Genomic DNA, 26,363 nt, shown 5'->3' on the forward strand with positions numbered 1-26,363 from the left:
GGGCCAAGGGCGGCGGCAACGGCGACGTTGATGACGAGAATAGCAAGCAAGCTAAAGCATGGACGTACGGAACGGCAGGAGGGGGGACGCCAAAGGCGAAGCAAAGGCCAGAGATAGAATGCTTTGTGAGCGGATAGCTGTTGGTGTGGAGGGGGAGTGGGAGCAGCGAGGCAATACGAAGGCGGCCCACGTTTGTAGTTAAGTATGCGTGTCTGTGTGTAGAAAAATTACTTGGAAGAAAAACAAGCGCTGCGGGAACAACAACAATGAAATCATTTATAACGAAAGAACACAACAAAATGAAAAACGACAAAAAGTAAAACAGAATTCGCACTCGAAGTTCGAAATAGCAAAGTAAACTTGAAAATGCCCCAAAGCAAAGCCCCCGCCGCGCCTTCGCCAACCCCTTCCCAAAATCACTCTATTCCATTCCTCGCCACCCATGCGATTACAGCAAAATGTTATTGAATTAACTGTTCATGTTGTGGGTGGCGGACGAGTGCAGTGGGGCCGAGAGCGAGACAGATAGAGAGTACTCATAAAGTTTAGCAAAGATTTTCGCGCCAAAAAGCAGGAGATTCAAGTGAATGAGAACCACGAGGAGGACAGAAAGGGTTCGAGTGGAGTTTGAATTTCGAACACGATTCGTTTTGTCACTTCTCTCCAAATGCTAATGATGGACCCCACTTCAGATCACATCTTCTCATCTTTCCTTAAGATTGGAATGATGTAGCGCCTTTTGCCACAATTTTTGATTTCAGTTTTTCAAAAGCACTTTAACTCTTTTTTTATGCAACGTCATTTAAATGAAGAATGTACAAACACCAGCATGTGCCACACACACAAGAATTTGTCCATGTGCTGCGTGAGTCTGCCCCAGAGTTGTTGGCCGTCAGCTGCTGCCACACCGCTGTTGGGACCTTTGTGGCTTATCACCTTAAAACCTTTAGCGATGAATGTTGAATGTGGCAGGCACAAAAACCAAAAACAAGGCCAACACACACTCGCATGGACTCTTGTTATGCCGCGCAACGGAACGAGAGGGAGATGAAAAAGTAAGAGAATTTAATGCACGAAAGGAGCTCTTCACACCGAGCTGAGAATTTATAAACAGCCAACAAAAAAAAGAGAGACGAAGTAATAAACTGTTGGATACGAGTATCATAAAAGAAGAACAAGAAGGGAGCTTCATAACTTTAGTGACCAATGCTTTTGATACCCTTCTAAGATTTGTATCCCTTTTGACCAAGTTTTATATATGTATGTAGAAAATTCCCTTGTTATAATTTTATCAAAATAATTATACGAACAGAATGCCAAACTCAATAAAATGCCCCGTATCCCTACCATCACATTGGAATCTTCTTGAGGGTGCGCTAGCAGAGTGCAAGATAGACTTGAAGCTGGTGGGGTCGCGCGAGCACCACACCCCCTCCGACCAAGACCAAGAACCAAAGAGAAAAAGAGTGGGGGTGAAAGAGTGCAGGCACAGCTGAGCGGTTGCGAAAACAGCGACATACAATCAGACTGTCTTTCATTAGAGTGTGCGTGTGTAAGCATGTGTGGTTGTAGGAGAGGAAGCGGGATGCATTTTCTGTTTGTGCTTGCTTAAAAATTTTATGAGCGAAACGAAAGTTTGTGTGGCTCTGTGTGACTCTCCGCAACTTTATATACATGTGTGTGTCTGTGTGTAAATGGCATCGGGGAACGCCAACAGCAAATGTACACACACTCACCAACACTCTCAAACACAGAGTATACCATCAGAGAAGTCGGTTCGGTTCGTTTCGTACCATTCGTTTTGCAAGCACACGATGACTCCCCTGCTCTGACCACTTTACAGCATGGCAGCAGACGTGACAGACAGACAGACAATCCCAACAGACCGCCAGCCCGACAGCAGTAAAAACAACAACTGCAAACCACTTTGTGCACAGACAAATGTCCCATGAATCGAGTTGGATGGAGCTCAGCTCCCAGCGCCAGAGCCCTAGTCAGAGCCAGAATGGCAGAGCCAAAGCCAAAGTTCCACTTCTCTCCGCGCCGCACCGACTCGGTCCACAACCGACATGTTCGCTTCGTTCGTTTCGTTTCGTTTCGTTTGGTGGTGTGTATCCAAACGAGTGAACTGAAAAAAGCTAACTCACACACACGCGCACGTAAGTATGCATGCGAATAAAGGCACACAGAAAAATAAGAAGCAGAAGCAGAAAGGCAGCCGCAGAACTGAATGTTCCTTATTTTTTATTTTATTTTTGCCTTTTTCTGTCTATGCCTGTTAAAATGAAAAACGATGATGATGCCGACAACGGCAGTGAAGCCAGAGGCAGAGCCAGCCCCAATGAGTGGAGCACTAAAAATCCAAGTAACAGCGGCAGCAACAACAACAGAAAATGTGACAGAGAAAAACCGGCAAAATTGTTCATTGGCGGCTGGGCTGCCAGCCATGTGACGGCTCTGCGGGCTCAGGGCGAGCGGGTGAGTCTCCAAATGTAGCTCAGGAGCAGACCCGAGCACCTTAGCTGTGGAGATGGGGATGGTCGCGTGACTAGATTTTTCAGTAAAAGTCACAAAGGCTGCTTTTATTTACACACCAATCGACAACCCTTCTGGTTTCACGTGAGCGCACGCACGACATTCCACATATACACATGCATACATAGGTCACGCGCACACCTCTAGTTCTTTGTTGCACTACAATTTGGGTAGCATGAAATGAATGCCGTTGTTGTTGGCTGTTGGATTGCTGTTGGGTGCAGATTGCCTACAGAATATGACGCAGAGCAATCTTGAAATAAGTTTTGAAGTAGGACAACGATGGCTATCGTGACGGGGATGGTGCTGGAAATCGATGGAAATGTCACTGGAAGTTTAAATCATCGCATAATGCTTGCATGTGCATTCTGATGAAACCATTTGATATAACGATTGCAAGAGACCGTAAAATGTTGGCAATTTTTGTTGCCGAAGCGGGAAATGTTGAGTAGTTAAGTATTGCAATATTATTTCTGTCAGTGTTGTTCACACACTCACAAATGGAATTTAAAGCAGCTTACAAATGCAATATTGAATCAGCTAGGGCGACAGTGGAGTGGAAGCGGACTTCATCCCCCAGCCGAGCCCCATGTTCTGTCGGATTAAAATGGCTGGACAGTTCTTCCGCTCTCTTCTGTTTGTTTTTTGTCGCAAGTACCATTAAAAAGGTAATCAACATAGCCAGAGGGGGTCAGGAGAATGAGAGAAGACCGATGCTCAGAGGGTGCAGTCCGAAAGATTACGATAGAGAGTAGCGTAGTTCAGCGTGAACAGTTATATTTGCAGTTGCAGTAACATATTCGAGGGAGAGAGACATGTGATCCACCATTGAAGGATTGAAGATAAGTTTGTAACATAATTTGGAAAAGACATGTGGAGATGTGGGCGAGACATTCAAAAATTAAAGGATCCCCAAACAAAATGATTTGCAACGAAAAACATAAAAATGTAAACACGAACCGCTAAAAACAGACAAAAGCAGCAAAAACAAGAAGGAAAAGGAGAACAACAATGACCTTGGCATTGACCCAAATATATGGAAACAGACAAAGCTTTGTGTGTGATCTTGAGCGTAGTGTAGTCAGTTTGTGTATGTGTATGTTTAACGGTGTGTGCACCAAATATAAAAGGGAATGAGTGGAGTGGGGAAAAGAGAACCAAAATACAAAATAAAGAAATGGCAGGAGAATGAACAGCAACAACAGCAACAGAAAGAGAAGAGCAGCACTGCTGGGGCGCTGGGAGGAGAGGGCACAGGCGGCCGCGGACATGCTGAAAGAATAAATGGGCTTCGGTACACAACAAACGCACACATAGACGCATACCAGACTGTAGATACGCAAGGTAAATGCGCTATCCATGTACATGCATACATAGGTAAGACAGTCCTAACTCTGCAGGTTCCGTAGTTGTTAGGAATATGTTAAAATTTTGCAGAATTTCAAACTTTCACTGCATTTCCTTCTAGATAATATACCTTGTACAGATATGTACGTATACAGTAGAATCCAGATATTAAAACCGACCATTTTAATGCATTGGCGGCTCTGAAACTGTAACCGGTGGTAGATATTAAAACTTTTCAGAAATTATAATCACCGCACACAAAGTGGTTCTAATTTGTGGTATTCTGCTGTATGAACATTTATATGTTATGCCACCATGCAATGCCCCCACGATAGCCGCATATCGTCAAAAAAAAAAAACAAAAACAAAACATAATTCTTAGACAACAGTCTAAAACAAATCTATCGAAAATGCTCATGACACGTGCATACCACACATACGGTAAGGGGGAGACGGATGACAGGAGGCAGACTTGCCGGCGATGCGAAAATAAAACAAAAGACAAAAGGGAAAAATGCCAATGGCAGACGAGACGCAAACGCAGCGACGCCGCCACGCAAAGAAATAGTAATCAAAACAAAATAAAAATCATTAAAATTCATAAAAAAAAAAGACAGCGACAACAACAACGATAAGAGAAACAACAATTTTAAAGTTGTACGAGGAATGGAACAGACCAGGGAGAAAACGAACGGGATGCGATAGCAGTTCAAGTTCAAGCGATAGACAGAGACGGATGGAATGAGCTGGGGTGGGAGGTGTTTAACCTAAAAGAAAATTCGTAAAACACAAACAAAAGAGAAGAGGCTGAAAGGGGTAGGGTAGCGGAGAGCCAGACGGAGCAGAGCTCAACCCAAAAAGTGAGTGCGAGCGAGTACCCGTGCCTCCTATAGTAAATATGCGAGTGCCATCCCATGGACAGGCATAAACATTTGACCTGCCTGTGCCTGTGCCTCTGCCTGTTCCTGTCCGCATGCGAGGGACAGAGTGTGAGTGAGTGGACGAGTGCTGGAGTAGAGTGTGGCGGGTAAAAGGCTGGCAGGTGAAGAGTACGTATGAGTGTATGCCTCTGTGACGTCACCAGTCAAGTTCACGTGCTGTTCACGCAGTCCCAGTTTATTGACCCACTTTCGATGTGTATTATCTAGAAATGCCGCCAACTCGAGGCGCATACGAACGGAGGGGCACGCGGACGGGCCTCTGGCGAGGCAATCCAAACCAAACCATACAATGAACGAGTGTTCTTCCCCCTTCAAAATGCTCCGCATAACGGAATCATCATCGTCTCGTCTCTGTGCTTACCTGATGCGGAGAGGGTGATGCCTGCGAGGGCTGTGGCGAGGGACTGGGCGCATGGCCTGGACTGCTGGGTGGGGGTCCTCCGGCGGCGGCATGCGGCGGAGGGGGCTGTTGCTGTTGCAGTGCCTGCGACACATGGTGCGGGGAGGCGGGCGGCAATGGATGTCCTGGACCAGGACTGGGCGAGGAGCCGCCAGGCCAGGGTCGATTCGGTTCCGGATACTGAAATGAAATCATGATTAATCTCTGGTTGGACCCCTAAAGGAGGGCAATGCAATCCTCTCACCTGGTGCGTCGAGTAGGCAGTTCGATGATTGGGTCCCGCGGCCGGCAGTCCAGGCGGAGTGGGGTATCTTTGCGGGTACGGCGAATATTGAGATGTTGGCGGTGTGTTCTGCTGAGGCTGTTGCTGTGCGGCGCCCGGCGGAGGTCCTCCCGGTCCAGCACCGCCAGGCTGCTGACCCGCCTGCTGCTGTTGTGCCTGTGCCTGCTGCTGCTGCGGCGAACTAGGATAGGAACCTGAATTTTGACCGTGAGCTGGCGGATAGGGCGATTGACCCCTGGAAGTGTTTGTCTATAAATGAAAAGAGGAGAAACGAAAATTAATCAATAAAAGTATTATAATCCTTTTTCAAATGCACCCAAAATAAATCTATTAGGAATCAAGAGAGAGGAAGAGAGGGTGTGTGTGAGGGACAGACACCACATGGCGTTTTAATTACAGCCAGCTCAGTTCTCTCCCTCCGCTCTCTTTTGCAATTCATCAATTATTTGCGTTTGCATTTGCTTTCGTTGTTGGTTGTCTGCGTGCAGAGCACCGCACATTCCGTTTTATATCGTACATATATAATTTTAATCGATATTCCACAATCACATCCCCCCGTAAATGCGCAGGCACCCATTCCATGCCATGTACAGTGGCTGCCCGCTAATTGGAACTCCCTCTCGCTCTCTCTCTCTCGAACTGCGTATGGGAAATTTCCAGCAATTAAAACGGGAAGATGAATACTAGACAATAATTACAAACATATGACCCAGGGAGCAAGTGCCTCTAATTATCTGGCGCTCACTGTAGTACTCTCGCAAAAACACACCGCCACACACAGAAGCTAGAGAGAGAAAGCGAGACAGCGACAGTGACAGTGACGCACACTCCTCGGGTGTGACAGTCACGAATGCGAAGATTAAAAAGAGACAACTCTCAAAAAAGGAGAAATATGCTTCTGCAAAAGGAAACTAAATGCTGGCAATAAAAAAGTTGAAACATTTACCGCTATATGTATGTATGTACGTATGTAGCTACAGACGCAAACACCCTGACATACCCAATCAGTGGAGCTATCCTGAAATAAGGCATAACTTAGGACAGTCGATTGCCTGACCCGCCGCCCGTCCGCCCGGTCCAGTCCTCCAACCCAAGAAATCCACTTGAGCGGAATATAAAGTGAAACTTATGCCGGGAACATGCACATGCATGTCCAGGACCAGCAGCCAACGACAAAGTTGCAACAAAGCAACCTACGAGACGGAGACACCTCGGAACGTCGTGGCAGACAACTGGAGTAGGACGAGCCCAGCAAAAAGAGCTTGGGATGCCATTAATGAAAGGATTTTCAACTTGACGTAGTGCGACAAGGCACAAATACAGACATGTCCTGACATGGCAAGGCAAGGCACACACACACTCGCCCTCGCAAACATGTACATGCAGCACAGCACTCACACGAGTGTTGCTGCGAATGCCAGCCCTGGAGTAAAATGTGGCAATAAATCTAATGGAAACACACAGCCAACAGCCAACGAACAGAGCGCAGAGCGCAGAGCCGGGCCAGAGCCACAACTCAGGGAAGAGGACCACGGACCAAAGCTAAGGGAAAGGAAAGCAAAGGCAAAAGCCAGATCTCCTCGTACGCCGTACGGGCAACGAGGACGAGAACAACGACAACAAAACGCCAACAACAACAACAATCGACAACGACGACGGTCGGTCCACTGCAGGCGGCGGCAGGGTGACAGGAAACATGAATGGATGGTTTTCGTACTCAGTGCGCAAGATAGAGTGAGAGAGGAGAGAGGGTGTACGTGACTGTGTTTGTGTGTGAGTTCTGTGTGTGTGTGTGTGTATAGCCAGCCAGGCAGTGAGAGAAATAAAGTAAAAAAGGGAAACTCATCATGGATGAAAATCAAAAGCAGAAATGTGTACGAACGAGCCAGCAGAAGGGCAGGCAGCCGAAAGGGAACGACGGACAGGCAGCGGGTAGGAACGAAGCTGAAGTGGAATTTGAATTAATGCAGCAAGGGTCGTACGGTACACACACACACACACACATACACATACAATGAGTGTAACGAACGAATGACGGTTGGAATGAACGTCGGTCGGAATTACGTTCGAGAGTGTCGGACCAGCAGCAGGCAGGAGAAGGGAGAGTGGAGGAGGGGAGGGGAGCGGAGCTACCAGAGATGGGATGGTGCTGATGATGGTAGTGGTGGTAGGTTTCCCAGTTAAAAGCCGGCTCTGTTCGGGACCACGGGCCACTGCCAACAGCGCAGCCATACTGCTTACATATATTTTATAATATCGCGGGGAAAAACAAAGCGCAGCAGCCATGGTAGGCACAGGGGGAGACAGGGAGTGGTCCTGTCCGGGGCTTGGGTTTATAATTTCATAACCAACAGACACAAACGCACGCACACACACACACACCCACAGAGCCAGACAGACGGGAGCGCTTGCATAAATTGTGAAGGAGGGCGAAGGGAATGGAACATAGTAAATGCGATTTTGAAGCGAAAAAGGTAAAGCCGGCAGCAGTTGTAAGGGTTGCCAGGCCATGCCACGGCGCATTGTGTGGGAGCAGAGGGCAGGGCAGGACAGAGCAGGGACGTCCCAGCAGGCTGATGGCAATGGGCGTACGACGAGAAGAAGGGGCGCGATAGAATTACGTGCAGGAGTCGAGCGAAAATAATTTGAAATGCTACAATGTGACACACCACTCTCTCCACATTCCCCCAAAGACTGAGCCACAATGCAGGCCGAAAATTATTAATTGCAACTATAGATAACAGAATGAGCCCGGAAGAGTGGGAGAGCGGCCAGCGCCTTAAGCTTATCCAAGAGTCGAGTCAAAGGAGATAGACCGACCGAAAAAAGGGAAGCAGGAGCAACACAGCAACAACAAATAGCACTTTACTTTATATATGAACAACTTTTTGTAGGTCAAACTTTAAAGACAGACCCCATACATTCACAAGCCGGCACACACATGCAGAGCTCAAAAACGGCTTTTCGCCACCGCACGGCACACAACACCCGATAAACGTCTACCCAAAAAGAAGCACGGCGCAAGAGGATGATGAAGAAGCAAACCAAAAGGAACAACAACGATACAGAGTAAAGCAAGCAGCAACGGTTAATGCAGTGAAGAGAGCCCACCTACATAATTCACCAACAAGGCGGAGAGGTGTTGGGGGGATGTGGCAGAAATAAGTTTACGAAACTTAAAGTTGCCTAATATACATATGCACACACATGTACAGTTATTTCCTCTCTGCACCTGTTGTCCCCATAAGGGGAATATCCTCCTTGGTTTGGCGAAACGTCAAGGATTCTCCATCGCGTTCTTAAATTGAGAGAAATGCACCGAAGCTAACGGAAGAGGAAGAGCGCACTTGAAGAGGCAGAGACGGCAGAGGCGGCATTCAAAGAGACGACTGAGGCGGCATGTCATAGTCGACGAGCCCTCCTCCTCCTCCTCCTCCTTCTCTTTGACTGTGCGCTGGGTCTCGCTTATTTTTTGTATTTTTATTTTGTTTTGGTTTCTGCTTCCTCTCCACAGCTTGCCGGCTCCCCACCCTCCCCTCCCTCTCTTCCACTTCAGCTACCCCAGTTCCCAGAGAGAGTCAGCTGTGACAACAACAAGTTTCTCTGTTATTGCCTTTGATTACGGTGCCTACTCTTTCACATAGGTATACATATGTATGTACAAACATTTGTGTGTAAGGTCTGTCCGTCCGTCTGTCTGTCTGTATTTATTGCATGCACGCGTAAGTCACACTCTGCACACTCACGAACACACACACACACCTAAATGCTATTGGATAGCAGCGGTGTTTTACTCTTTTTATCTCACAATACACTTGCACGCATAAATATCTACATACATATGTATGTTCGTTTGTACTAATATCATCAAAGCTCTCGAAGGTCGCATCGCATAGCACCGCAGCGTCTCGCACATGTCTAAACCCTAGCATTGCTTTTGATTTGTATATTCACATAGATTTGTTTATATTGCTCTGGCTAATCGTCGGGCGGCATCAAAGTTCGTTGACTCTTATCCGCGAGACATCTCCCTCCCATTCATGAAAACAATCGATCCGATTGCAGTGGAATGATATTCCACGGGGGAGACGACTCATTCCGGGTGTCATATGACTTGTGGAGCAACGCCTCTTTGCAAAAGTAAGCAATGAAGCTCGTACAAATAATTAACCGGTTTACATTTCACATCAAAACGTGATGGTTCCTCTCACGTGCTTTTTTTGATGCAAATGTTCTTTATCGCTTGGCGAAACTGATAGTAGGTCTACTAGATGTTCAGCTTATTTCATTATAATTTTAAGGGATAATTTTAAACACCAAACTAGAGATCTTCCATCCAGACCAGTGGCTCTATCCGTCAATTTGCTTATTGGCTTCACACCAAAAGTAACTTTCGCAATAATGCAGTTAGGAAGGAAACCTTAGACCGACCGTGCACCAATTTCAAACCAATTCCAATCAAATGCTTTTGGAATTGCCGTAATTGAAGCCACAAAAGTGAATGGATGCGGATGCCTCAACATTTTTCGTGTATAAACTCTTGCTTCTTCTCCACCTTCTTTTTCAGCGTTCTTTTGCGTTCTTTGTTGTTATTGTTTTGTGGCGGCAAGTGCCGGCTCGTTCTCCCTCTCTCCCACTCTCGCCCAACAACCGGCACTTAAACGACAAACTGAAGAGAAAGGGGACGGGGACGGGAACGGGGAAGGTGACGGGCTACATAACGAAAAGGCGCGGAATATACATGGTTTATGTGTGTCAGTGTGCCTGTGTGGGAGCGAGCAGCAGGACTTGCTTGAATCTTTTTACCAAACTCTGAATGAAGTGCGACCAAGACGACGAAACCTTAAAAAGTAACAGCAAATATTGCCAGCCTCCCTCCAAATTCACACACACACACACCCACATTCGACCCAGCTCCAAGTGCATGTGTACAAAACGTGACGAGCCCCTCTCTTTGAATGGGTTGGAGATGGGGTGAGGTGCAGATTGCGCTAGCATAAGGCCACATCTCGTGTTTCGTATGCTGTATTCCGTTATCTGCGAGTGCGAGTGTTTGTGTGTGTGTGAGGGAGTCGAGAGTTTTGGGTCGATGGAATCAAAATCAGTGTCAATGTCAAAAAAGCTCTTCAAAAACGAAGAAAAGAGAGCCACCTAGAGGACATAAAAGAAAATGTTTCTGGCCAACCGCACACTTACCGGTGGTGGCGTCCTATACTGCTGCGACGGCCCCAACTGAGGACTATAGGGTCGTGGAGGCGGTGCCCAGCCGCCCTGTTGCGCTCCGTACGGCGATGGCTGATGTTGTGGCGGAGGCGGTCCATGTCCTGGGGGTGGAGGCGGGGGTCCTCCCGCCTGCTGTTGTTGCTGTTGGGCTGCTGCTGCCGCCGCCGCCGCTGCTGAGGCGGCTTGCTGGGGATCATAGCTATTCGCATAGCGGTGCTGCGGGGGCGGCGGCGGATTCGAGGACTGCAGCAAGGAGTTCAGCGTGGGCGTGGGTCCCTGAGGCGGCTGGCCAGGGATGTAACGTTGCTGCTGCTGCTGTGGAGGCCTATTGGGCGAGCCGCCCGCACCAGGGGGCTGCTGCTGCTGCTGTTGTTGTGGTTGCTGCTGCTGATGGGGCTGCGGGTGCTTGCCGCCGGGCGATGGCTGGCCGTAGCGGTATGGATCCATGTTGGGGTCGCCCGTGTGGTACCGCGCGTAGGCAGGATGAGCGTGGGGCGGTGGTAGGTGAGCCACCGCCGCACCGTACTCGTCCTTCACGCCGGGCGCATGCTCAGGTGCTCCTGGCGGCGGCGCCGGCCCGCCGTGATGCTGCATGTGGGGCGGTGGCGGCGGATGCTGCTGCTGCTGTTGTTGCTGTTGCTGCTGATGCAGATGGTGGTAGTGCATTACCGCCACCGGGTCCGGTGGTGCACCTGGTGCCGAGCCAGGTGGTGGTGGGGCGCCATAGGGGTGCGGCACTCCGACATTTTGCTGTATGATCGGATCGCTGCCGTTGTTGTTGGGCGTGGGTGGGCCGGAAGTGGGTGGCGTAGATGCAGAATTGGCACCGACACTGGCACCTGTACCACTGCTGGCTGCAGCGGAGGCGGCCGCACTCCCAGCTGTCGCGGGTGGAGCAGCAGCGGGGGCTCCGGCTCCAGCACCTCCCTGGGTTGACGGCGACTTTATTTTCTCATTCATGGCTGCTCATTTGCTGCTGCTTCTGACGGTGTGGCTGTGGGGGCTGGGGAGGACCCGCCAACAACGCTGACGCTGATGATGACGACGACTTCTCCGACGACTGCAGCGGCAAATTTGAGGTTATGTTAGCTGCAAGTTATCAAAGACTTTCATTAGTGCCCTCTCGTTCTACTCTTTCGACTTCACTTAATTTTGATCTAATCCGTACGGGACCCGGAGCACGGGACACCAGATATGTATATTGGGAAACATAAATAATTTGTATCGGTTCATGGCTCTGTGTATTGAAAAGTCCGCTACCAACACCGACACGAACACACCAATACCACAACAACAATTATTTCTGCCGCGTACAGAGATTGCCGTGCGTTGACAACCCTGCCGCTCGCTCGCTCGCGCTCTCTCTCTCTCTCTCTCTGGGCTTGAGCGCAGTCCACCAACAGTTTTTCTCTCTCTCTCGCTGGCTCTCTTTACATTTGGCGGCTATACACGCACACGACACGCCGTCTCCGTCTCACTTGCACTTGCCGCACGAGCAGGCCTCTACATGCATATGTCGCTCTCGCTCTCACTCTCGCACTTATGGCGTTATTAGTTTCTGTGTGAAACGAACGAAACGAGCAGTAATGATTTTTTCTTAATTATTTTCTATGCCGAATTTTCGCGTTTACGAGGTACCCAAAGGCTCTGGACACGGATCCATCTCCGAAGCCTTGGACAATACATTTCCCAGCTCCCGCGGCATTTGTTAACTCATCCGACTTATAAATAATTGCCAGCCAGCGGACAGCCGCTTTTTTTTTTGCTTCTGCTACTTCTCTGCCACTGCTGCTGCTGCTGGCGTTTGTCTTCGTCTCGCTTCTGCTTCGTTTTGGGGAGAAGTCTTTTGCGTTTTCTGTGGTTTTCGCTTGCTTATGGTGCGATGCTCTTGCTGATGATGCAAGGATCTGCCCCGACATCCAATCATTTGCATATGTACACACATGAACACCTTTGGTGTGCTGCACCAAAACCAACAACAACAACAATAGCAGCAGCGGCAGCAACTCTCGAGTTAACAATTGTTTAGTTCACTCGCCTGTGGGCGAAAGTCCAGGGCAAATTGTGGATCTTTGGGGATTTTTTGATGATTTTCTTAACTATACAGCTAATACACGCACGTACACTTACACATAGAAGAATATTCACGCATTGACGACCGTCCATAGACTGGCTATATATACTGAAAACGAACTCGCGCGAGAAGACAGGGACAGGGCAGCAAGCTCGGTATACGAACGAAACGAATTTGAAGTGTATGCAAGTCTTGTCTGGCTGCTCTGCGCTGCCAAGGAGATTTTTTCGCAAGGCTGCTAGGCTTGCAAAAACACTGCGGGGGAGGGCACACTCACTCGCGACTGATCACCAGATATACCCTGCACATGTTGCACATAATTTTCTCTATTAATACAGTGTATTTCACTTAATTTTTAAACAATTTCTCAGCATGACGACGGAGCGAGCCACATACAAAGCGATTTTTTTGGCAAATCAAATACAACGAGAAAGCCGCCGCCGACGAGAGCAGATGCACGAAACGACTGCTTGAAATGTATGTTGTATTTGTTTGTTGCACGCACAATTTAACCACTTTAATACACACAATTGTTGGATTTTATTTTTTCTTAAACAGCGTGGACGCCATTCTCGTCTCGCTTCGCACAATTTTTTCCTCATTTATTTACGACGAGTAAAAAATACCAACAAAAAGTTAATATTTTCAATGTGACCGCAGACGGGTAAATTCAAAATCTCGAACCAAATGTCTAAAAATGGCGACGTTTGTTGTGGCAACATTCGCTACGTCTTTACGATATATTTACCGATATACATACACTACGAAGTTGGCGCAACGTTTTTGCTGACAATAAACTGATGGAAACGTATAATTGGACACACCTTAAAAACAATGTGTGCACCCCCATCTTTGTAGAGAGTAATTGTCATACCAACATTGGTTAGATTTTGACTTGAATTTTTATATTTGTTTTGAATAGTGGCCTCCTGGTGGTTAGTACTTTAATTATTCCGAGCACGATTGATCTTGCCTCGTCCAGCTCGAGTGGAGTCCAACAGTCAGAGTAGAACGTGCAGATCCAACAGAAGAGCCTCCACAAATTCGAAATTAAATTCATATTTCAAAGAGCCGGCGGTGGCGCCTTACAGCACAACAAATGCGCTTACATTTTCCCCGAGTCAGAGCCGAAAGCTGGCTGCCATGAAACCGCTGTGCGCAGTAAACACATTCTGTAACGGTTATTCAATTTGTATCTACAGCTGGAACTACTGTCCCAGGTAAGTGGATCTCCAGCCGCAGGAGATTCGAAAGACAAAGACGCTGCAGGGGAATCCGTATGCCTTCCACACTTGAGATAATTTCTTAATTGTTTATTTCGTATTTTAATGCCCCGAATACCCGCTTTATGTAACTGCAGCTTGAACAAAGAAGCAAAATAAAAGCCATCGCCCAAAGCGATTAAGCCGATTTCCATTGCTAATAATACGCAAATTTTTTTGCCTGTCCTGCTCCTCCCGTTTCTCCCATAACAAGAAATTCTGTTGTCGTTATACCCGGTACTCGAAGAGTAAATTGGGGATATTGTATTAGCATGCAGAAGGAAGCGTTTCCGACCCCACAAAGTATCAGTCTTTAACAGCATCAATAGCCGAGTCGATTTAGCCATGTCTGTCTGTCCGTCCGTCTGTCCGTCCTTCTAGTTGAGCGCCTGGATCTGAGAGACTATAAAAGCTACAGCCATCAAATTTTGCATCCAGATGGCTGTATGCTCACACTGTTCCAAGTGTATTTCAAAAATGAGCTGCGCCCCCTTCCGCCCCCGCAAAGGGCGATAATGTCCCACAGCCACAATTTCAGCGTATTGGAATGCGATTTACTTTTACTTTAGCCAGAATGAAGAAATTCATTTTCAGTGGCTAAACCCACCCCCGTCCAGCACTTTTTTTTTATTTTATGCACGTTCTCTTTTACGCTGCTTCGTTAAGTGTGCGGCTCTAGGCGAGGGGGCGAGCTAAAAGAGCGTGTTGGCGTAAGAAGTGATGTAGATGACAGATGTGGAAATAGTGTAAAATGTCAAATGTAAAATTAAAAAAAAAACACTAATTTGCAGATGTCCTACTGAGTCCCGGGTATAAAAGTTGTGACGCGTAAGAAGCGTCTCACACGACCTTTCTCTTTTTTTCGTTACAAGTTAACCACAAAGTGACAAATCGTTCATATGTGGCTCCCCAGCCACAGCCTCGGTCAGATCCAGCCCCAGATTGTCGTGTATTTTCGGCCACACACTAATTTCTTAATTAAATTTACTAATAAATTTTACACTTTTCTTTCCGCAGAGAAGATTCCGTGCACAAGTGTGTGTGTGTGTGTGTGTTTGTGTGTGTGTGTGGATTCACTTTGCATTGATCTAGTCAATTAGTGGCTGTTCGAACGCTGATCGTTCGCCTGTTTGTAAATAACATGATATGCAAATCGCAGGCTAAATTAAAATGTATAACAGAATATTATTAAATGTCTACATAAATTCCGCTCAACCTGCCAGACTGTCTGTTGTCTCCCAGTGTGTGCTGGTGCCTTAGATACGATATGCATATTGATAGATTTATTAATATATTTGGGTACTATCTACTGGTCTCCAGTTGCTGGTTGCACCCGGAGAACTGCATCTATTTGAGAAACGAGAAACCGCAGACGGAATTCCATGTCACCCACTGCTTCTGTTTGGATCATTTGTCGCTTCTTAATCTTTCTATTCAACTATTTATTTTCACGCTGAAAAAGTTTCCCCTGTCAATGAGAAGAGTCAACAAAGTTTGTTTTTGCTGCACCATCTCCAGGCTTTGGAATTAACTTTGAATTTTTACGAGTACTAAATGCAGCGCTCGGAGCACACTTTAGCAGCGACTTAAACTGGTTTTCATCTCTCATATTTTCACCAATTAGTGATCTTCACTTAATAAAGCAGAGCACCAGCCCCAGGCTCCACTTAATATGCCCCTCTGCCGAATCTGAATGGGGGACGGTCGCTGTCGACTCGCCACACGATTCGTGAATTATAATTAAGCTGCGCGAGTTCTCACTAGATGTGTTTTGTTCGTTTCCATTTTAATTAATTTGTCGCTTGGTTTTTTTTTTACAGATCGATGAAGTTGGAGCCCAGGCCATAGGGGAATTACATTTTCGGATGAATTATTATTGCGCTCTGCCCAGCACAGCGATGACGACGACGATGATGATGATCGTTGATCCGCTGATCGTTGCTGTTGCTGAACAATTATTTAATTAATGCCAAAAAAAACGTTACTACAGATGGTATCTAGACGTTCTCGTCGGAGTAGGACATGTACAGGAAGTAGTCCTTGTCGCGATGCTCCTGGTACAGCGATCCCATCGTGGCCGATGTCGGGGGAATCACATTGTTCACAAAGAAGAAGAGAGCAGCATCGGGGCTGAGCTTGATGCGTTTGCGAATGAGAAAGTAAAACTGTCCCACAGTGAGGTCGGCGGGCACCAGGTACTTCTTCTTGTCCAGTTCGGGGTGTCGCGTCTTGGGTGCCTTCTCCACGATGACGGGCACCCGGTCGGGATAGCGGCGGCGCACCTTGTCGCCCTCATTGCGCCGCTTCTCGAAGGTGTGATCCTTCTTGTACTGAAAGTTCATGTTCATTTTGCGAGAATTACAATTCCAAACTGACGAGAGAGAGATTTAAATTTGAATTAATTATTTGATGGGGCTATTTTGGAATCTTGTTGACTGGGTTCTCGTAGTACATAGCTGTGTGGTATGTACTACTAAGTCAAGGCCTGCTGCTGCCTATTTCTGCTTTCACTTCAGCCTTGACAGGAGCCAGTGACCGACCGCAGGGCAACAAGTGGGAAAGAGAGGCCATAAAAGCGAAAGCTTTTCACCCACAAATCAAGCCCACACATGCACCGACATGCACCGACACGCACACAGCCATGCACCGACATGCACCGACACGAACATGCACGCACCGCACCCGAAGCTAAAACAAACACCTTTGCTTTGCTTTGCTTTGCTTTTGCTTTGCTTTGCTTTGATTCCGTTCAGTTCCCGTTACGTTACGCGGCTGCCCTGGCTCTCATTTTGCGTTTGTTGCTGAAGCAGGTCGGTCGGCTCGGGCTCGCTTCGGTTCGGTTCGGTTTCGCCACGGTTTCGTTTCGTTTCGTTTCGTCGGTTTGTGCTTAAGCTGGCTTCCGGTTTGGGAAGCAGCGCGAATATTCCATTGCTGTGGCTCGGGACCTCAACAGGTGCACCAGACTCGAGTCGCGTTCCGCCAGTGATAGCGAGCAAAGGTGACGGTACGGTTCGTCCTCTGAATCTACAGGATTACCCGAGCAATTTGAAAGTCATTCAATTGCGTGAGCATCTGAGGAATGCTTTGTGCCATGAATTGTTTACACACGGCCAAATAAACGAAACGAAACTGCGAATGAAATTCGGGGAAAGTGTGTGCTAAACATTACCAAACAACCGCCTGACCTGACCAGCGATTTAGGTACAACAAATAAGTGTTTTCGCTACCATTACGGAAAAGCAAAGCCATCATAATTCTATATTTAATCGCACATGTGATGGTGCGCGTCATATCAGTGGAATAATTTATTACAGAATCCAGTGCCGTTCGCCTTTCATGTATAATCGTGGGCCGTAGGGCGTGGAGCGGCGATTGTGAGGTGAGTGCGTGTATCCATAGTATAATCAGACATTACTTTGAGCTCCCTCTATGCACACAATACGGTATTAATCCCATGGGTGTGAAATCCCGCCACACATTGTTCATTTCGTAATCTCGAAAGTGTAATCGGTCGGTGCTGTCATTCAGTAATTGATGCTCAATGCACATGACTCTGCAGTTTGGTTTGTGTTCTCCGCAGAGAGGAACTTATTTTCATAGCAAATCGGATGATAAACAGTGTCATGGGAAGGAGCAACCAATGAACTAGAAGAGCTGCCAGTATGATTATGTTAGAGGTCCTCTCCGCTGGACACACGAATAAAGTTAATGGAATTTTAATTGAATTTATCAGAATATTCTAGTGAGAGGCGGGAGCTCCACTCTCGCTGTACTCTGTCCAGCTTTGTTCCACAAATTGTTACTAACTTGTTGTATAATGCGATTAATGCCGCAATTAACAATAATTCGTCAAAAATGACACCCGAACGAGTGCAAAGGCAGAGCCAGAGCCAGAGGCAGAGGCAGACAATGGCCCGTCCAGTCCAGTCTGTCCGTCTGTCCAGTCTGTCCGTCTGTCCGTCTGCTCACTGATGCGAAACAGTTATGGGAAACAGTTGCTGGCACCTAATTGGATGAGCTTTGATGGCTCCATTCGTTTTGCACCATTAAAGGATGCAGGCAGCCAATTAAGCAAATTGCTTCCATCGCACATCAAAAGGGAAATCATCGAAGGATTGGACTGGATTGGCATCTGCATCTGCATCCAGCCGAGATACGTAGATTCGATTGATACTCGAACTGCTAACTATTCGTTCGCGCGTTGATTTTGGGGCAAACAATCAAGCGCAGAGCCGCCAATCAATTGAAATATTGTGTAAATAATTTACTCAACTCATTTTCTATCTCTTGAGCAAACTTTTCGTATGCTCGAATAAGTTTATTATCGGTCTGTAAACTGATTGCGTCATTGGCCCAGCAACTAAACTCGGATACGGAGCAGCGGCAGCACGTGGAAGATTTTTTGGCCAGATGACGTTCCGATTTTTGATCTCCCTGTGGCTCCCTTGGTTCATGGCGGTTTGCACATTCCGCTGTAAGGTCGCCAGTCCAAAGGGTGCTAATTAATTGCTTAATTATGCCCTTTATTGATTGAATGCTCTATGGGGTTCCATGGGGAATGTAGACCCTATTCGGTGCTAGCATTGTGTGCACTTTTTGTACCCACGGAATATAAGACAATAAAGCGGTAAAGCTGGAACTGTAGCTGTAGCTCTGCCAGTAGCTGGAGCTGGAGCACATGCGAGAACAAATATTTGTTAATTAAAATGTAGAAAAATGGCAGGCACACACCTGTCGGCAGGCCTTTGAGCTGCTGCTGCTGCTGCTGCAGATAAGCTACAGCTACAGCTACAGCTATAGAATTATGGAAATAGTTTTTGGCTTAAACAGAGATTGTACGGTTCGGCATTCCCGCCCCAATCTCTGTTTATTGACCACTAATTACGAGCGACTGAAACTGAATGTTTCAATTAGTGTTGCCATTTCGGAACACATATGTGTAGGCACATGTGTACATACATCTGCGTCTGTATGTTTGTACACATTGTTAGTCCGTCAAACGTGACATGTACATACATATCTACATTGACATTGTATCTACATTGTGTCTAAAAATAATGCTTGAAGTTAAATATGCAATTTTATGTCGCTGATAACAAATGTTAATTAAAAACCCCCACTCACTCTCCTACTGTTTGCCCGTGTCAGTGTCCTCTCGAGGCTTCACTGTACACTGGATGATTGCCTAAGAAATTTGCTGCGAATATTTGCCAGCTCTGTGGTTGGTCTCCCGTCTCTCCCTTTTTGGAAATCAATCGCACACGCGTCCGAGCCGAACCGAACCGAACCGAGTCGCAGAACGTGAGCAACCAATTCACATGTTGCGGATCGAAACGGATCGGACGGGACTCGATGCTATTTAACTTTATCATTTGGCCAGCTATTCTTCGCACAGCTTGATGACTTTATTGTGCACTCTCTTATCTGACACATCTTGCAGGCTTACCACAAGATGAGCAAACGGAATCATTCCAATTAGTGAGGGGAGTACCAGTACGAGAACGAGTAAGCGACAGATTGTGACGGCGAGGAAGCCATGCGGCTGCCATTACGCTCTTAGGATCTGCCGGAAGCGTGTACACTACTCACAGGAGACATGCCGAGGACGGAGTGCCCGTCAATTGAGTTCCTCTTCCTGCTGCTGCTCTGTGGCCCACATCACGCATACGCCCTGGATGTGGAGGGGCCACGGGAGAGCAATTGCCACGACAGCCACAACGGTTTTGATATCTATCCCAATCCCAATACCAATACCAATACCAATACCAGTCCGACTTTGATGCCAGCGACCCTGACACTGACACCAGCGCCCGCGCCCTCTCCCTGGAAGTGCTGCTGCTGGAATGCATCTAATCAAGTAAGTGTCTGATGTACGCAATGTAAACCCTCCATACATAATTGTTTATACAACAATAAGCGTGGACAAACAGGCTTCAGTGGCCAAGTGTCTGCGAATATTGAATTAATCAACTAATTTTCTGCACTCAACACACACTCCCACTGCCACTCCCACTCCCACTGCCACTGTATCTGTATCTTTTGCACAGAGCGAAGAGGAGGTGGAGTGCCGCTGTGAGGGAGAAGAACTCAATCGAGTTCCCCAGACACTGAAGCTTCCCATTCAGCGCCTAACCATCGCCTCTACGGGACTGCCACGCCTGCGTTCCACCGGACTGAAGGTCTACGGCCCCACACTACTCGATGTGTGAGTATCTCGGAACTAGGAGCCAGAAAGGGATATCTATGACTATATGTGCTGTGTGTGTGTTTGTCCTTTGTCTCCGAAACAGAGCCTTCACCGACTGTCTGCAGCTGGAGTTGATACAGGACGGCGCTTTTGCCAACTTAACGCTGCTGCGAACAATGTAAGGCCTGATTGTAATTGTCCAGTGTCAGGACAGTAATCCACTGGAGCTGGTCTCTGATTATACAGATATTACCATATAACACATCCGTCTACTTGTAGCTACATTTCGAATGCACCCAAACTGACCTTCCTGTCGCGGGACGTGTTTGCTGGCATTTCGGGCACCGTTGAAATAATGTAAGCCAAATCAAGTTATCCTCAGATGAGTTGGGTAAATGTGTGTACAAAGGAGTGTGGAGTGTGTGTGTGTGTGTGTGTGTGCGTGAGCAGCAGGGAGTGAGTGAGAGAGAAATATTTCTACTTGTTGCCATGAAGAAACTATAAAGGAGATCTCGTCGGTGGCAGAGTTACTCGCTACTTTCCCCAATTTTCAGTGCTCAATGCGGAAGGTTACAGCGAGAGCCCGTTCACTCGCACTCGCAAGTTTCCCTAGTTTTTGCCGACGAGACCTCCTTTATAGTTGCTTCATGCTTGTTGCTAGCTTCAGCGAAGCAAAAGGTTTTCAGTTCGTCAGAATTTGCTCCAGCAGCAGAGATCAAGAGGCAGAGGAGTGCGAAAACTAAAACGAAGAACTATAAGGAGTAGAAGTAGAGGGGGGAAGTGCATATCTTTGTTACCTGTTGTCTGTAACTGTGTATACACACACACACACACAGACATTAAAGCTAAGGCCCTGGAGCAGAGTGCCATGTACAATGCAGATGCGATGCGATGTCAATAAATAAGCACTCTGAGAGGTAAATGTGGTTGTTGAGGGCGGGGTGGACTGTGAGCTTAAAGTTTACCCATGGGAAATGGCAACTCGTGGGCGAATGGCAAACGTGCATCGGGGGGGCACGATGCTCGCAACTGAAACTTTATTAAAAATTCCATTCCTGACATTCTCGGCCGCAGACGCATCATAAACAGCGGACTAACCAGCGTTCCGGACCTGAGCCACCTGCCGCCGCACAACATTCTGCAAATGATGTGAGTTGAGGGGTCGGCCCATTGCTTGGGCCAATTAACTTCATCGCTAATTTGCTTTCATCTCCATCCCGCAGAGATCTCGACAACAATCAAATCACGCGCATAGACACTAAATCCATCAAAGTAAAGACTGCCCAATTGTATGTATTTCGCCCCAAGTATTACCCGCACCCATTCAAGTATCTCCAAGTAATCTCTGTTGCAATCTTTGGTAGCATTTTGGCCAACAATGATATACGCTACGTGGACGATTCGGCGTTCTTTGGCTCGAAGATAGCAAAACTGTGAGTGGAAACCCAAGCCCACAAGGGGATGGCAGATAATGGTTTGATTTCTATGCAGCTCCCTGAAGGATAACCGAAAGCTGAGCGAACTGCATCCGAATGCATTCCATGGCATCATAGACATAACAGAACTGTAAGCAGAATGGGTACCCCTAAAGCATCGAATATAAACTCCATCACGGTCTCGTTCCTAGCGATCTCTCGAGCACTGCGCTTGTGGGCCTGCCATCGGCCGGACTCCAGACCATTGAGGCACTGTACATCCAGAATACGCACACCCTGAAGACGATACCCTCCATATACAACTTTCGGGTAGGCCAAGGGCTTGGCATGGGTTTGGCACCTCCCTTCTAAATGTTTTCTTGCAGAACTTGCAGCGTGCCTATCTCACCCACTCGTTCCACTGCTGCGCCTTTCAGTTCCCCTCGAGGCACGATCCCGAGCGGCATGCCCAGCGTGTGCGGGAGATTGAGAAGTGGCGCGAGCTGTGCCAGAGCCAGCGCCTGGCCCGCAAGGCGGAGAGAAATGCAAATGGTTCTGCTGGCCAATGGCAGATGCCGGATGATTTCGGCAGCTTTGACTCCGAGGAGGTCGTGGAGGCGGTGACGGATGCCGCCTCCGCCTCCGGCTCCGCCAGTCTGTATGCCTCCTTCGACTACATGGCGGACACGACCATCAACCTGGGCCAGTTTCACGAGCAAATCACCATCAATCCAGACGACGGACAGTCGGCCGAGTACTGCGGCAACTTTACATTCAGGTGAGGGTTCGGCACCCCACACTGCACTCCACACTGCAGCTAATTAGCTTTTGTTTTGCTAGGAAACCCAGTGTGGAGTGCTATCCCATGCCCAATGCCCTGAACCCGTGCGAGGACGTGATGGGCTATCAATGGCTGAGAATCTCGGTTTGGATCGTAGTCGCCCTCGCAGTTGTGGGCAACGTCGCCGTGCTGACTGTCATTCTATCGATTAGGTAACGCTGAATGCGAATTGGCAGCCGCAGAATGTTGTAAGATAATCTTACCCAATCGAACCCCATCGAACCCCATCCCATTGCAGGCCCGAGTCGGCGTCGGTGCCGCGTTTCCTCATGTGCCACCTGGCCTTTGCCGACCTCTGTCTGGGTCTCTACCTTCTGCTGGTCGCCTGCATCGATGCCCATTCCATGGGGGAGTTCTTCAACTATGCCTACGATTGGCAATACGGTTGGTTGCTTGGTTGCTTGGTTGGTTGGAGGCCGCGGATTTGTTTTGTTTTTAATTTGCATTCCGCCCTCCCTGTCGCACAGGTGTGGGCTGCAAGGTGGCCGGATTCCTCACAGTGTTCGCCAGTCATTTGTCGGTGTTCACGCTGACCGTGATTACCATCGAGCGCTGGCTGGCGATTACACAGGCCATGCACCTGAACCATCGCATCAAGTTGCGCCCCGCGGCGATAATCATGCTGGCGGGCTGGATCTACTCCGTGCTAATGTCCTCGCTGCCATTGTTTGGCATCAGCAATTACTCATCGACCAGGTAAGCCGTCCGTGCCAGCACCAATGTTCGCCTGCATCCCGAACCGAACTGAATCCTGTTTGCAGCATCTGCCTGCCGATGGAGAACCGCGATGGATACGACACCGCCTACCTCATTGCCATTCTCGGGTGCAATGGTGTGGCCTTCTCCATCATTGCCGTGTGCTATGCCCAGATCTACCTCTCGCTGGGCCGCGAGACGCGTCACGCACGCCAGAAGAACCCCGGCGAGATGAGTGTCGCCAAGAAGATGGCCCTGCTGGTGAGTGGAAGGAGAGCCAAATGGGAGGATCGATCTGCTTGAATCACATTTTAGGTCTTTACCAACTTTGCCTGCTGGTCGCCCATCGCTTTCTTTGGACTCACCGCCCTGGGTGGCTATCCGCTGATCAATGTCACCAAATCCAAGATATTGCTGGTGTTCTTCTATCCACTGAACTCGTGTGCGGATCCCTATCTGTATGCCATACTAACGTCGCAGTACCGCCAGGATCTCTTCACCCTGCTGTCGAAGTGAGTCAGAGTCTGTCCTGCAGCTATCTATCATTTGTGCCACGAATTGAACATTGCAGATTAGGTTTCTGCCGGCAGAGCGCTTTAAAGTACAAGCACAGCTCCTCCGTTCAGGCCACGTCGCGCTTCACCATCCACGGATCCATGCAGCGGCACGGCTCACTCACCTGCAAGATGCAGCCGATGCTGGGCACGGAGACGCAGAGCATGCTGAAGAGCAGCGAGGACTATGTTTAAACTGAAAACTGAAAACTGGAAACTGAAACCGAAGCCCATGTGTATTCTGAATACAATTCTCTTCTACCTGTTGTGATATGTGATGTATACATTACTTTTATCTGTATTTTGTTTGCTTTACGCTACGCAGCTCTCTCTCTATACGACAAACAAATAGTTGCATATGTTACGTTAAGTTTTTGTTATCTGCTGTGCCAGTGCATCACCTAATTGCAAATGTTCTACCCACTAAGATTGTCTTCTAAGGTTCCTGCTAAAGATTTCAATGGAATAAACTTGAAAGTAAACCCAAAAACAAGTTGAACTTACTTGAAGAGCAACGGAGAGGAGCAAGGAGAGGCTCCTCCATCTCCTTTACTCCTGGGAGCTACAAGAACCTCATAATTGGTGGCACATTTCACCTTTCGCGCCCATCTTTAGCTTAGAATAATCATTATGATATCGAATAGTCGATAGATTCGTCTTGACATACTGACAAAAGTTCGCCGTCGTGAAACATGCCACTCTGGCAAAAGCTCGTCGGCATGAACTGAACTGAACTGAACTGGCGTGGGAAGCAACTGTGGAAAATGCAACGTGCTGCGCTCATCTGTGTTTATCTGTGCATTTTTATTGTGAAATGTACGCACTGCTACAAGGAAATACCCGGACTGAGCGGCAAGATGTTCCCGAAGACGGCCACCTTCCACTTTCCGGAGTACGCCTACAAGGAGACCAGCAAGAATGTAAGTTCCGAGCTTATTGATTTTTCTCTGTGCCGGCTGAGTCCCTGAATCGTTTACAAATCGCTTCTGAACAGGAAATAACCTACCACGAACAGGAGGTGGCCTGTGAGGAGCACACCCAGTGCATCAATCTGAACGCGGACGTGTCCAAGATCAACTGCATAAGGCGCTGCATATCGTCATCCTGCTACCAGGACATCTATGCCTTCAACGAGGTGAGTGAACGCAGAGAGCGGATTTTCGGAACTCTCATCCCCATTGTGGTTTTTGGTTGTTGTTTTTGCTTCAGCTGGAGGAGGGTGAAATCGATGTGAGACTGAACTCCTTCAAGGGGTGTGTCATCCAGAGAATGTAGCAAAAGTCGCCGCTCCTGCACCATTTATATCTCACGGATTACCTGCAGGAGATGCAATGGAAGATCACCGAATACCTTCGCCAGTGGATGCCCCTCACCTAACTGACCCTGACCCCCTACCCATTGCCTTAAGGAGTGAAAGTATTAATAATAGAATAGTGATAATAATTAATAAACTATTTGGTCTGTCATGTCTCGAAATGAAGTTGTACGATTCGATGTTGTTGTTCTATTCAATTACACAATTGTTGTGGCTACAAAAGAAAGCAATTTCGCCAGGAAAATGCTGTTTCAGTTTCAGTTTACGACTCCGCCTGTGACAGCTATTGGAATTGGAGCCTGCTCCTCCCTCTTCAGATCAATCAAGCGAAATCAAGCGTGTTGTGTAAATACAACACATACCCATACATAGTACATATCTACGTTGCACACACACACACACACACACATACGCCTACGCTTACGCATATTTGTGCTAGTGCGGCGTTTAAGTTTAGTTCGGTAATTAAAAGCCAAATGCTCATAAAACGACAATTTATTAGCATTGTCGGGGAGCAGAGTAAGTATATGTCCCATAGGGCTGGGGGAGGGCGTAGCGGGTAGCGGGTAGGGAGTGTTTGTTCGGCACACTTTGGATGGTGGATGTGCTGGATGGCGGATTGGATAGCGGATATGCCCGATGTGCGTGTGTGCGCGCCACAATTGCATATATGTAGAGGGAGTTGGGGCAGTTGTCGGAGTCTCGGTGGGTGTTGCGTTTGTGTTGTGTGGAAATCCCTATGGATTTTTAATGTACTTAATGTGAGTGACAGCTACGGAATGGGCACGATCGATTTTCGCGCACACTCGTCACGCCTCGCACCGTCTCCCCCATCAAGTGAATGTCAACTGTCAAATCCCCATGCACTCCCACGCACTCAGACGTTATCAATTACAGTAAACCCATTTATTTACATCTGCATATACAGTATGCAAGCCTATGCAGGCAACCATCAGCCCACTGCACTCTCCACTCTCCACTCTCCCCTCACCACTCACCACTCTCTCCCACTCTCCACTCTCTCCCACTCTCCCACTACGTGGGCCCAGCTCATTCTTAATTCCATCGAGTGTCGCATCCTTTAGAATCCGCCGGCAAACACAAAGTAAATTCATAATTAATACATTCGCAAAGAGTGATAAAGAAAGAGAAACGAAATTAACGCGGCCTCTGCTCGTACAGTGATCCCTCGCCTCTGTGTACACAGCACCCGCACCGACACCAACACCAACACCAACAACAACAGCGGCGACGTGAACCCGTGCCATGACCCAAAGCAGCACGGACATG

At 47.9% G+C, this 26,363-nt stretch overlaps 4 protein-coding genes across 18 annotated transcripts in view; 2 read left to right on the plus strand and 2 right to left on the minus strand.

Moving 5' to 3' along the window:
* The window catches only part of LOC117896582 (trithorax group protein osa), a 44,699-nt gene extending 31,282 nt beyond the window's left edge, over nucleotides 1–13,417 (minus strand). For 6 of the 13 annotated variants that reach the window (XM_034805000.1, XM_034804993.1, XM_034804991.1 and 3 more), the window contains exons 1-4: nucleotides 12,860–13,417; nucleotides 10,703–11,818; nucleotides 5,468–5,755; nucleotides 5,185–5,403 (exon numbers count right to left, since the gene is read on the minus strand). In XM_034805000.1, coding sequence (XP_034660891.1) covers nucleotides 5,185–5,403; nucleotides 5,468–5,755; nucleotides 10,703–11,689 — 1,494 coding nt within the window. In that variant the 5' untranslated portion in view covers nucleotides 11,690–11,818; nucleotides 12,860–13,417. Of the gene's footprint in view, nucleotides 1–5,184; nucleotides 5,404–5,467; nucleotides 5,756–10,702; nucleotides 11,819–12,853 lie in introns of all 13 variants that reach the window. The other 7 variants (XM_034804994.1, XM_034805002.1, XM_034804992.1 and 4 more) reach the window with 3 other exon arrangements.
* LOC117896593 lies at nucleotides 1,256–25,181 on the plus strand. Of its 2 annotated transcripts, XM_034805020.1 has the most exons (5): nucleotides 1,256–1,260; nucleotides 8,673–8,677; nucleotides 24,569–24,678; nucleotides 24,753–24,893; nucleotides 24,968–25,180. In XM_034805020.1, exons 3-5 carry the CDS (start codon nucleotides 24,616–24,618, stop codon nucleotides 25,031–25,033), a joined length of 270 nt encoding a protein of 89 aa, XP_034660911.1. In that variant the 5' UTR covers nucleotides 1,256–1,260; nucleotides 8,673–8,677; nucleotides 24,569–24,615; the 3' UTR covers nucleotides 25,034–25,180. The 2 variants fall into 2 exon arrangements, with proteins under 2 accessions (XP_034660911.1, XP_034660910.1); XM_034805019.1 differs by lacking the exons at nucleotides 1,256–1,260; nucleotides 8,673–8,677 and having other exon boundaries at nucleotides 24,490–24,678; nucleotides 24,968–25,181.
* Nucleotides 16,041–16,457, minus strand: LOC117896595 (gamma-aminobutyric acid receptor-associated protein-like 1). Its single transcript, XM_034805021.1, has one exon. The coding sequence runs from the start codon at nucleotides 16,411–16,413 to the stop codon at nucleotides 16,063–16,065; it is 351 nt and encodes a 116-aa protein (XP_034660912.1). The 5' UTR covers nucleotides 16,414–16,457; the 3' UTR covers nucleotides 16,041–16,062.
* LOC117896585 (lutropin-choriogonadotropic hormone receptor) lies at nucleotides 16,867–24,227 on the plus strand. Of its 2 annotated transcripts, none has more exons than XM_034805006.1 (17): nucleotides 16,867–17,444; nucleotides 19,506–19,922; nucleotides 20,113–20,270; nucleotides 20,356–20,430; nucleotides 20,532–20,609; nucleotides 21,327–21,401; nucleotides 21,476–21,541; nucleotides 21,617–21,685; nucleotides 21,744–21,818; nucleotides 21,880–21,997; nucleotides 22,054–22,445; nucleotides 22,508–22,660; nucleotides 22,747–22,892; nucleotides 22,976–23,204; nucleotides 23,270–23,465; nucleotides 23,520–23,716; nucleotides 23,781–24,227. In XM_034805006.1, the coding sequence occupies exons 2-17, from the start codon at nucleotides 19,662–19,664 to the stop codon at nucleotides 23,956–23,958; spliced, it is 2,466 nt and encodes an 821-aa protein (XP_034660897.1). In that variant the 5' UTR covers nucleotides 16,867–17,444; nucleotides 19,506–19,661; the 3' UTR covers nucleotides 23,959–24,227. The 2 variants fall into 2 exon arrangements, with proteins under 2 accessions (XP_034660897.1, XP_034660896.1); XM_034805005.1 differs by having other exon boundaries at nucleotides 16,869–17,444; nucleotides 23,776–24,226.
* Nucleotides 25,182–26,363: the final 1,182 nt, after the last annotated feature.

Source organism: Drosophila subobscura, chromosome O (genome assembly GCF_008121235.1).
Source record: "Drosophila subobscura isolate 14011-0131.10 chromosome O, UCBerk_Dsub_1.0, whole genome shotgun sequence".
Classification (NCBI taxonomy): domain Eukaryota; kingdom Metazoa; phylum Arthropoda; class Insecta; order Diptera; family Drosophilidae; genus Drosophila; species Drosophila subobscura.

Coding starts and splice junctions, on each gene's coding strand:
- LOC117896593 (XM_034805019.1), top strand. CDS start 24,523: ATGCAACGTGCTGCGCTCATCTGTGTTTATCTGTGCATTTTTATTGTG. Junction 24,679..24,752: donor ACAAGGAGACCAGCAAGAAT/GTAAGTTCCGAG, acceptor GCTTCTGAACAG/GAAATAACCTACCACGAACA. Junction 24,894..24,967: donor ACATCTATGCCTTCAACGAG/GTGAGTGAACGC, acceptor TTTTTGCTTCAG/CTGGAGGAGGGTGAAATCGA.
- LOC117896595 (XM_034805021.1), bottom strand. CDS start 16,413: ATGAACATGAACTTTCAGTACAAGAAGGATCACACCTTCGAGAAGCGG.
- LOC117896585 (XM_034805006.1), top strand. CDS start 19,662: ATGCCGAGGACGGAGTGCCCGTCAATTGAGTTCCTCTTCCTGCTGCTG. Junction 20,271..20,355: donor GGCCCCACACTACTCGATGT/GTGAGTATCTCG, acceptor TCTCCGAAACAG/AGCCTTCACCGACTGTCTGC. Junction 21,819..21,879: donor ATCATAGACATAACAGAACT/GTAAGCAGAATG, acceptor TCTCGTTCCTAG/CGATCTCTCGAGCACTGCGC.